Genomic DNA, 11,292 nt, shown 5'->3' with positions numbered 1-11,292 from the left:
TACTATTACATCTTTCTTTTGTTGGAAAATTCCAGTTTTGATTCCAGTTTTGATTTGATAGAAATATATAATGCCATTTAAAGTGGTTTAAATCAATAACTAAATCACTGTTTGTCACAGAATCATCAAACTAGGTTTGATTTATTCTATAAATGTCTAGTATACTTTTACAACCTTAGCTTTGAGTAAACATTCCAGTTCTGATTTGATAGAAATGCATAACATCTCTAAAATGCCATTTAGACCAATATATATCAATAACGTTTTCACTGATTATGACAGAAAAATCTAACTCAGAATGATTTATTCTATGTATGTCTAGCATACTTTTACAACCTTTGTTTTTTAATAATTTGTATTTATTTCACCTTTATTTAACAAGGTATGCTAGTTGAGAACAAGTTCTCATTTACTTCTGAGACCTGGCCAAGATAAAGCAAAGCAGTGTGACACAAACAACAACACAGAGTTACACAAGGAATAAACAAAACATACAGTCAATAACACAATAGAAAAAAGTCTATACACAGTGTGTGCAAATTAGGTAAGATAAATGAGGTAAGGCAATAAATAGACCATAGTGGCAAAATAATTACAATTTAGCAATTTAACACCTGAGTGATAGAGACTGGAGTGATAGATGTGCAGAAGATGAATGTGCAAGTAGGGATACTTTGGTGCAAAGGAGCAAAAAAATAATAATAACAGTTTGTCAATGAGGTAGTTGGATGGGCTATTTACAGATGGACTATGTACAGGTGCAGTGATCTGTGAGCTGCTCTGACAGCTGATGCTTAAAGTTAGTGAGGGAGATATGAGTCTCCAGCTTCAGTGATTTTTAAAATTCGTTCCAGTCATTGACAGCAGAGAACTGGAAGGAGAGGCGGCCAAAGGAGGAATTGGCTTTGGAGGTGACCAGTGAGATATACCTGCTGGAGCGCATGCTACGGGTGGTTGCTGCTATGGTGACCAGTGAGCTGAGATAAGGCGGGGCTTTACCTAGCAAAGACTTATAGATGACCTGGAGCCTGTGGATTTGGCGACAAATATGAAGCGAGAGCCAGCCAACGAGAGCATACAGGTCGCAGTGGTGGGTAGTATATGGGGCTTTGGTGACCAAACGGATGGCACTGTGATAGACTGTATCCAATTTGCTGAGTAGAGTGTTGGAGGTTATTTTGTAAATGACATCGCCGAAGTCAAGGATCGGTAGGATAGTCAGTTTTACGAAGGTATGTTTGGCAGCATGAGTGAAGGATGCTTTGTTGCAAAATAGAAAGTCGATTCTAGATTTAATTTTGGATTGGAGATGTTTGATATGAGTCTGGAAGGAGAGTTTACAGTCTAACCAGACACCTAGGTATTTGTAGATGTCCACATATTCTAAGTCAGAGCCGTCCAGAGTAGTGATGCTGGACGGGCAGGCAGGTGCGGGCAGCGATCGGTTGAAGAGCATGCATTTAGTTTTACTTGCATTTAAGAGCAGTTGGAGGCCACGGAAAGAGAAGTTGTATGGCATTGAAGCTTGTCTGGAGGTGTCCAAAGAAGGGCCAGAGGTATACACCATGGTCTTGAGGAAAAATGCTATTTCTGAAAAAAGTTGATTTGTCACGTGCGCCGAATACAACAGGTGTGGACATTACATTGAAAAGCTTACTTACAGGCTCTAACCAATGGTGCGGGAAAAAAAGGTATGTGTGTGTGTAGGTAAGTAAAGAAATAAAACAACAGTAAAAAGACATTTGAAAAAAGAGTAGCAAGGCTATATATAGACACCTGTTAGTCAGGCTTATTGTATGTACATGTAGGTATCGTTAAAGTGACTGTGCATATATGATGAACAGAGAGTAGCAGAAGCGTAAAAAGAGGGGTTGGCGGGTGATGGGACACAATGCAGATAGCCTGGTTAGCCAATGTGCGGGAGCACTGGTTGGTCGGGCCATTTAGGTAGTATGTACATGAATGTATAGTTAAAGTGACTATGCATATAAGATAAACAGAGAGTAGCAGCAGCGTAAAAGAGGGGTTGGGGGCTGGGCACACAATGCAAATAGTGTTCAGGAGTCTTATGGATTGGGGGTAAAAACTGTTGAGAAGCCTTTTTGTCCTAGACTTGGCACTCCGGCACCGCTTTCCATGCGGTAGTAGAGAGAAGACCTTTCTTGGTTAGAGTCAGTTTGCGCTGTTCTGTGAAGGTAGTAGTACACAGCAGTGTGCGAGATCTTCAGTTTCTTGTCAATTTCACTCATGGAATAGCCTTTATTTCTCAGAACAAGAATAGACTGATGAGTTTCAGAAGAAAGTTTTTTGTTTCTGGCCATTTTGAGCCTGTAATCGAACTCACAAATGCTGATGCTCCAGATACTCAACTAGTCTAAAGAAGGCCAGTTTTATTGCGTCTTTAATCAGGACAACAGTTTTCAGCTGTGCTAACATAATTGCAAAAGGGTTTTCTAATGATCAATTAGCCTTTTAAAATTATAAACTTGGATTAGCTAACACAACGTGCCATTGGAACAAAGGAGTGATGGTTGCTGATAATGGACCTCTGTACGCCTATGTAGACGTTCCATAAAAAATCTGCAGTTTCCAGCTATAATAGTCATTTACAACATTAACAAAGTCTACACTGTATTTCTGATCAATTTTATGTTATTTTAAATGTACAAAAAAATAGCTTTTCTTTCAAAAACAATTACATTATTAAGTGACCCCAAACTTTTGAACTCTTAGTTTTCCTTATCTCCACTGTGGAGATGCCCATGTTGACCCTCTTGGTTGTCTTGGTCCTCTTGATCCATCCACCTGTCTTCTTTGTTAGTCAGGCCTGACCCCTTCATCCCATAGTTTTTTCCTGTAATCTAATTTAATATGACTGAAGATGCAGAATTTTACGCCAGGCCCCTTCTAATAGGGTATAACAGACTCGTTAGAACTTTTACCACACGCCCTCAAGACAGACTACATGCCCTCTATCAAATCAAAACTGGAATTTTTACTTCAAACAAAAGTTGCAAAAGTATGCTAGATATTTATAGAATAAATCATATCTAGTTTGATGTTTCTGTGACAAACGGTGAATTAGTTATTGATTTATGCCGCTTTAAATTGCATTTGAAAGATTTTATGTATTTCCATCAAATCAAAACTGGAATTTTTATTCAAAACAAATATTGTAAAAGTATGCTAGATATTCATAGAATAAACTATCTATTTTTGTATGTTTCTGTGACAATCGATGAAATAGTTATTGATTTTTACCATTTTAAATTAATTTTGACTAATGTCTGTTGAATGTCTCTTGAATGTCTAATGAAAGTCTGAACATGTGAATATAAAACCAACTTTACCTCGGTCTAATTGACAGCAAGAACAATTTGTTTTGTTATTAGGTCCACCATCTGTGTATAGACCTATTACCAATAGTGGCCACTGTTAAAATATATTACCGTTTATTTCCATAAATGATTAGGCGAACATTAAAAAATCTTACAGCAGTCCAATAACATGGAATGGGGTGAATGTTGGTCAAAATGGGGAGGCTGAATAGGCAGACAGATGGGTCAAGCATTGGGTCAAGCAGCAGACCCTGGCACCACACACCACTTTAAATGAACCACCAGAAAGATACTGAGCTGCTGACTTGTCAGCTAACAACCACACTAAACCATTTGTAGGCCTGTCCTGATTCTCAAGAGGAGTTGTGCCAGATGCAAGATGAGACATCAATGAAGTAGAATACAAAATGACTGGGGAAATACTAGGCATCATTTGTTATTAACTCTGCAACTCTTTCAACTATTGATTTTTTTCACAATTGCCACCAGTTTGGTGGCAAAACACTAACAACACAGATATATTGACATAGTAAAATAAATGAGTGTGTAAAAAAATATATATAAAGCATATTTTGTGCTGAAACCCTTATATAAAGACCAATGGTATTGACTGAGTTTATGGTAAAAAAAAAATGCTCTTATTTTATTATTTTATATATTTTACATGTGATAAGGCCACACAGAGGTCTAGATATAATTAGATGCCTGTGATAATCTGAAGTACCCAAAAGGGCCACTAGATGTCCTTTGATAAATGACATGAAATCCTTGAAAGTTACCAAAATTCTGGTAGTTTACTGGTAAACTAAAGTTACCAGTAATATACCCTCACCCTGGAAACATGTATGCATAGGAATACAATTGATCTGCTTTGGTACATGAGAAGGAGGTGCCAGATGGTTGTCTGTAGAGGTGCAGCAAACCACAGTTCTGGGGCAGTGTCCACAACGTATGGACACCTGACAGTCCAGCTCATAGGTCCCATATAGGGTAGACCCGTTGCAGGGGTGAATATCTGCTGGTAGTCCCAGTCTAAGAGTCTAAGTAGTGGGGTCTGCAATAGTGTCGTGTCATCACCCAACCCCCCTCCTACCAACACACACACACACACACACACACACACACACACACACACACACACACACACACACACACACACACACACACACACACACACACACACACACACACACACACACACACACACACACACACACACACACACACACACACACACGTTGCCTGCCCCTATACATGGCCATCTGCATTCTTGAAGAGAGCTATCAGCCATTATCTAGACTTGTCCTCCCTCGATGAGTGTTTTTTGATACAGATTCAGCTTCCTACTACTCTACTGTTAAATTGAGATTCAAATATATACTACCTGCCGCCCTTACACAGTCTTACTTCATTGCAAGTTTATGTTGATAGTTGGAAACGGTTGGTTTTAATGTACCTGGTTCCATGAAAAGTTGGTGAAGCAAAATATAGGAACATGCACTACGGGTGGCTTGCACCTATATCAAATCAAATCAAATCAAATTTATTTATATAGCCCTTCGTACATCAGCTGATATCTCAAAGTGCTGTACAGAAACCCAACCTAAAACCCCAAACAGCAAACAATGCAGGTGTAAAAGCACGGTGGCTAGGAAAAACTCCCTAGAAAGGCCAAAACCTAGGAAGAAACCTAGAGAGGAACCGGGCTATGTGGGGTGGCCAGTCCTCTTCTGGCTGTGCCGGGTAGAGATTATAACAGAACATGACCAAGATGTTCAAATGTTCATAAATGACCAGCATGGTCGAATAATAATAAGGCAGAACAGTTGAAACTGGAGCAGCAGCACAGTCAGGTGGACTGGGGACAGCAAGGAGCCATCATGTCAGGTAGTCCTGGGGCACGGTCCTAGGGCTCAGGTCCTCCGAGAGAGAGAAAGAAAGAGAGAATTAGAGAGAGTATATGTGGGGTGGCCAGTCCTCTTCTGGCTGTGCCGGGTGGAGATTATAACAGAACGTGGCCAAGATGTTCAAATGATGTTCAAGATGTTCAAACCTATACCCCAAGCCAGCTGGTGGCAGCAACACATCTTGTACCAATCTGCATGGCATTGTCTTTACACGAAGAAGAAAACAGTGGTTTCCGGTTGAGCAAGCAAGTGACGCAACCCACAGGATCAAAACAGGAAATACGCTGGCCAATTTCTCCTCAAAAACCAACTGCAGCTTTCTGCAGATTATCTCGACAATGCAAATAAAGTGTGTTATCCAGTATATACATCTTACAAATGACCACATGGTCCAGCAAAACATCTTCTTTGGATGTACGTCGAGATAATACCCGCTGTTTTTGAAAGATAAAGAGGCTAGCTAGATTTCCAAGTCACTCTTGCTAGCTAGCTAGCACACTCACAGCTGAGTTGAAATGATCCAGGCATCATCCAGACGTATGGGCTGAATATTACCATATATAGGCCTGGTGACTGCGGTGCGACTAGAGTTGCAGACCACCCCTGCGCCTGAGAAATGTAAACTGACAGGCAAGTCATTAACAGATCGAGGCCGGAAGAGGACAGTCAACTAAACAGATCACTTGACAACATTATCAAGCTAACACAACCACTAAACATGTCATCCGAACAAATAATCGTAATTGTCATGGATGACAAAACGTACAACGTCAACAAAGGCAAGTTGATAGAAAAAAGCGACTACTTCCGTGCACTGTACAGCTCTGGGATGCGCGAGTCCAGAGAGGATTCAGTGCAACTGCAGGGGCTGAGTGTGCCAGGGCTCGAGCTGGTCCTGGAGTTTATCAACACCTCCAAAGTGAAAGTAGTCAACGAGACCCTGGAAGACCTGATTGAGACTGCATCTTTTTTGCAAGTCACCTCTATCCTAAAACTCCTTTCGTCTGAAATTCGACAAGAGAATTGTGTGGAACTATACAGCCTATCTGAGGTATATGGAACTCATGATCTACACAACGCTTGTCTCAGATATATGAGCTGTCACTACCACCCGATGCTGCGGAGACCAGAGTTCAGCGACTTACCTGCTGCCCTGCGCAACCAGGTTAGAGAGATGCGTATGAAAGGCACGGCCACTCTGGTGGCTATCGGACTCTTCACTTGTCTGGCTCTGGACCTACCAGACCAGGATGAGCCCTGGTCCATGCTGAGGTATGGGGAAGTAGAGCAGCGTTGGAAGCCGCTCGCTAACAACCTGCCCTCTGACATGGTCAATGTGAGAGGCTACGGCTCGGCCGTGTTGGACAACTACCTGTTCATTGTCGGTGGGTACAGAATGACCAGCCAGGAGATCTCAGCGGCACACTGTTACAACCCCTGTAGAAATGAATGGAACCAGGTAGCCCCCCTGAACCAGAAGAGGTCAGTACAGGTCAGCTATATGAATAGATCTCTATGCAGTCTGTCGATGTCTTGATCTTCAATCTGTTTTGATGCTGAACCAGCAAACTACATAGGCTACAGTATGTCTCCTTCCTGTAATGTTGTTGTATATCCATCTCTCCTCCGGTCAGGTCCAACTTCAAGCTGCTGGCGGTACGAGGGAAGCTGTATGCAGTGGGAGGCCAGTGTCAGGGCACTGTGGAGTGCTACAGCCCTGAGCAGGACTGGTGGACCTGTGTGTCGTCACTACCCGACCCCCTGGCAGAGTTCTCTGCCTGCGAGTGCCAGGGCATGATCTACGTCATGGGAGGATATACTGCCAGAGGTTAGTGGGGGTGATTTTCATTCCCAGCAGAAGTGAGAACATTTTCTAAAATGTCCAATGTATACACACAGCAGACATACAGAACTGTAGGCTACACAAATAGTGCTTGTTCATTTATATCAACTGGTTATTAAATTATTTTAACAAATGCTGTTTTTTTTTTCTCTGTATCTATTAGACAGGAATACCAGTGTACTCCGCTACTGCCCCACCTCTGACAGTTGGACAGTGTTCCGCTCCTGCTCGGCCCACGTGCGTAAGCAGCAGATGCTCTCGGTGGAAGATACCATCTACCTGGTGGGGGGGTACACCCACGAGCTGGAGCCAGGTCCGGGGCGGCGGGCCAGCCAGACGGAGGACATGCTGACAGTGCAGTCTTACAACGTGACCACCGGGGAGTGGCTCCACCTGAAGGACAACACCTCCAAGTCGGGCCTGAACCTCACGTGTACACTGCACAACGACGGGGTCTATATTATGTCGCGCGACGTCAGCCTGCCCACCAGCCTGGAGCACCGCGTCTTCCTCAAGTACAACATCTTCTCAGACGCCTGGGAGGCCTTCAGACGCTTCCCCGCGCTGGGACAGAATATGCTACTCTGCTCCCTCTATCTGCCCAACGTTCTGTGAGCGTTGCGGATGGAATGTAAGGATGTTTAGTTGATGGCAGTGGTCGTACAGTCCAGAGACTACATCATATGCCACAAGAGGCTTGTTTGTGCGTGCTGCGGCTACATAGCTCCCATGAAGAGAAGTGGTAACGGTAGAGCTGTAGATGGCTGCAGTAGGACACAGTGTGGCCACATCCCTGTTGGTGGGGCAAAATATAGAAAGACACAGACTTGTTACATTATTTAAACCTTAAAGTACAGGCAAAGCAACAGTCACGCGTTGCAGGTCAATGTCTATGTTAGCATAGCAGCATTGGCCTACTATCGAGATCCATTTTCGGATTCTTTGATTAGAAGTAGACTTGAATCATATAGAACATTCCCTATTGTTTACACTGCACATTAAAAAAACTTAAACGCTAATGCAAATTACTAATAGATGTAATACATGTCATATTGGATATTGAAGAAAGTTTGTAGCCAAGAAGTGGCTTTGGTTTTACACTGCCGGTTTTGCATGGGAGATTGAAGAACTGAAATAAAATGCTAAGCTGATGCCGGACCACAATTAATACTGTAACTAAAACAAATATTTGAACTCTTCAGTGTGAAAAAAAAATGGTAGAATCATGAATGGATGAAATTGAGTAATTAATTGACTTGATTTAACTTACGAACATTGTTTAGAAAACAAATGCTAAGCTCAGCAGCAGTACAGTTCAATGAAATGGATAAAGAACGTGCCTTCTCCCTCACCTGGGGGGATTTTGTAAAGATGAACAAGAGTTGAATTGTAAGTGACCAACCAAAACTGTGTTTTTTCCCCTCCCATTTCCCTGTTGAATTATCAGGAAAGGGCTTTCATTAGGGTACGTTAAGGACAAATTGATGAAAGACAATGAGAATGTAGTTTTGGTTTAAAGGTAGACTCAGCGATATGAAGCAGAAAAGTAAACAACATAGTGGGTCAATTTCCACAACTAAGAAGCGTAGGAGCGTGAGGCTCGACTTCTCAGCTATTTTGGTGCCCTGGCTACCACGCTGAGAACAGGGTGACGCGAACCCGTGCACAGATACTCTGTGTGACTGTCGCTCATCTCAATATCTCCGGCGCTGTTTTCGGCAACGTAACTTTGCTGAGTCTACCTTTAATTAAAGGGGATTACAAACCTTTTCTGTGGAGATGGCTTGTATGAACAGTCTTTCTGCTGATAATACAACTATGTTGTTTGGCTTCTAAAGATTTGTTGGAGTTTGATGAATGTACTGTGTATTGTTTTGTCACCTCTGGTTTTGTTCTGACAGATGCCTTGGACTTTGACTTAGAAGAATAAAGAAAATATTCAGGGAGTAGGTGTTCTGTTTAATTGTCAAAACATTGAATCCACGCATTCAGTGATTATGCCTTTTTGGAAGTAGGAGGCTTTGCCTTTTCATCTGCAAGTGAAGCTACATAAAATACTTTGAATCACATCTAAACTTTCATAGTCTGGCCATATTAAGGCCTTAAGGATCATTTAGTTATCTTTCATCCCTGTCTTCGGTTTAGTCCTTGCTTCTGTACATCCAAGTACTTTGTCCTCTCTTTTTTTTATATAGGGGGAACTAACAGCCTTTCTCCTAAATGATTCCCCTCTTTCCCTTTGTAAGCTGAACTAGCTTCCTCTATTCCTAAATGATTCCCCTCTTTCCCTTTGTAAGCCGAACTAGCTTCCTCTATTCCTAAATGATTCCCCTCTTTCCCTTTGTAAGCCGAACTAGCTTCCTCTATTCCTAAATGATTCCCCTCTTTCCCTTTGTAAGCCGAACTAGCTTCCTCTATTCCTAAATGATTCCCCTCTTTCCCTTTGTAAGCTGAACTAGCTTCCTCTATTCCTAAATGATTCCCCTCTTTCCCTTTGTAAGCCGAACTAGCTTCCTCTATTCCTAAATTATTCCTCTCTTCACATTTGTAGGCAAAACTAGTGGCCTCTTCCTGAACTATTGCTGTCTTTTCTTTTGTAGGTGGGACTAGGGTCCTCTCTTCCTAAACTATTCTGCTCTTCCCATTCGTTGGTGGAACTAGTTTCCTCTCTGTCTAAATTATTCACCTCTTCCCATGTGTAGGCGGAACTGGCATTCTCTCTAAACTATTCCCCTTGTCCCATTTGTCGTCCAAACGAGTGACCTCTTTTACAAAACTATTCCCCTCTTCCCTTTTGGAAGTGAGACTAGCCTCCTCTCTTTCTAAACTATTCTCTTCTAACATTTTGGAGGCAGGACTAGATTCCTCTGTTCCTGAAGGATGTTTTGCCTTGAGGATGTCCACATCGACAGAGAAGACAAACTGCTCGTAAGCAGTGTAATCGGTGATATTACACCTTCCCAGTATATCAGCTGCATCATCAGTCTGTCTGATTGGGGAGAAAGCCCTTATTAACTCTAGGCCTCCATAGTTCACAGAGGTCCACTCCTTCCCTGGGAAGTCTGGCACAAAGGACCCGTCACAGAGGAACCAGTCAGTGATACTGCTGCTCTCGCTATCCCCTTGAGCGCCATGGAACTGGCCCTCAGGAAGAGACACATTGGTCAGGGGAATAGTGGAATGTTCCAGAGAGACTCTGTCCCATGTCTGCTTTCTGGGATACAGGGTTGGTCTAGCTGGAGGGCTATAGTCCAGGGGTAGAGGGTCTGTCTGGAGGTAGGCAAGGTGGAGGAGACCCAGGGCATAAGGATGGCCTGTGAGACGGTAGTGGAGGTCTGGGATGCTGAGGGCCACACACTGCAGGTTCTGCTGTGTCAGAGGCTTCTCCTCTGTATTGGTCAATCGCACTGTCACTGTGTATGTTGAGTTGGAGTATGTTTCCTTCATGAAATCTGCCCAATCATGAAACAAAGAACGGAACTATGAAATAGTTTGAAATAACTCTGACAAATAATAATAAATTGGTGGCTATTTCACAATTTACATAAAAAAACAATATTTACCTAAATTGAAGGCAGGATCGTCTTCTGCGTAGAATGTCAGCTTCATAAGATATTTCTCTGCATAGGGCTGAACCACCTCCATGTCTTGCAGTGAATCAACACTTATTTGAATTAAAACAATATTTTTTATACACTGGGTTTGTAATGTCTCTATGGAAACAATCATTTGGAAATGATTCTGAATTCTATAGTGGAATGGCCCTGCACATTAGTAGAATTCTAAAATAGTGGCCATTAAAACATCTGGAATTTGTCTGCTTCCTTTGAGATTTGAATCTACAACATTTGTGCAACTATGTTTACTATTCTACACCAAAGCATTTTGCAACCCCCACCAAACACACCGATTTAGATTACATTTCTCTTAAACGACATAAACAAAACTAGCCTGGTCTCAGATTTGTTTATGCTTTTTGGCATTGTAGATAATTCCATAAGGAGTTGGCAAGAGAGCAAACCCAGACTGGTGCCAAAGCAAAAATACAACCTTTTAATGTCAGCTATGCAAATTGTGGTGTGTGAGAGTGCACATCTTCGACAAAAACCCCAAGAAACAATCCACCAGGGTTAAAGAAAAATATCACCAGAAGGTGGCAGTATATCCCTGTCTGAGTATTTAGATTTTCAATAGTCCATTTCCA

At 42.2% G+C, this 11,292-nt stretch overlaps 1 protein-coding gene across 1 annotated transcript; it reads left to right on the top strand.

The window, feature by feature from the left end:
* The first annotated feature begins 5,464 nt into the window (after positions 1-5,464).
* LOC118366340 (kelch-like protein 42) lies at positions 5,465-9,034 on the top strand. Its single transcript, XM_035748923.2, has 3 exons — positions 5,465-6,727; positions 6,880-7,073; positions 7,252-9,034. The coding sequence occupies exons 1-3, from the start codon at positions 5,964-5,966 to the stop codon at positions 7,701-7,703; spliced, it is 1,410 nt and encodes a 469-aa protein (XP_035604816.2). The 5' UTR covers positions 5,465-5,963; the 3' UTR covers positions 7,704-9,034.
* Positions 9,035-11,292: the final 2,258 nt, after the last annotated feature.

This window comes from Oncorhynchus keta, chromosome 33 (genome assembly GCF_023373465.1).
Source record: "Oncorhynchus keta strain PuntledgeMale-10-30-2019 chromosome 33, Oket_V2, whole genome shotgun sequence".
Taxonomy (NCBI): Eukaryota; Metazoa; Chordata; class Actinopteri; order Salmoniformes; family Salmonidae; genus Oncorhynchus; species Oncorhynchus keta.
This window is presented reverse-complemented; position numbering and strand designations above follow the sequence as displayed.

Coding starts and splice junctions, on each gene's coding strand:
- LOC118366340 (XM_035748923.2), top strand. CDS start 5,964: ATGTCATCCGAACAAATAATCGTAATTGTCATGGATGACAAAACGTAC. Junction 6,728..6,879: donor GCCCCCCTGAACCAGAAGAG/GTCAGTACAGGT, acceptor TCCTCCGGTCAG/GTCCAACTTCAAGCTGCTGG. Junction 7,074..7,251: donor GGGAGGATATACTGCCAGAG/GTTAGTGGGGGT, acceptor TGTATCTATTAG/ACAGGAATACCAGTGTACTC.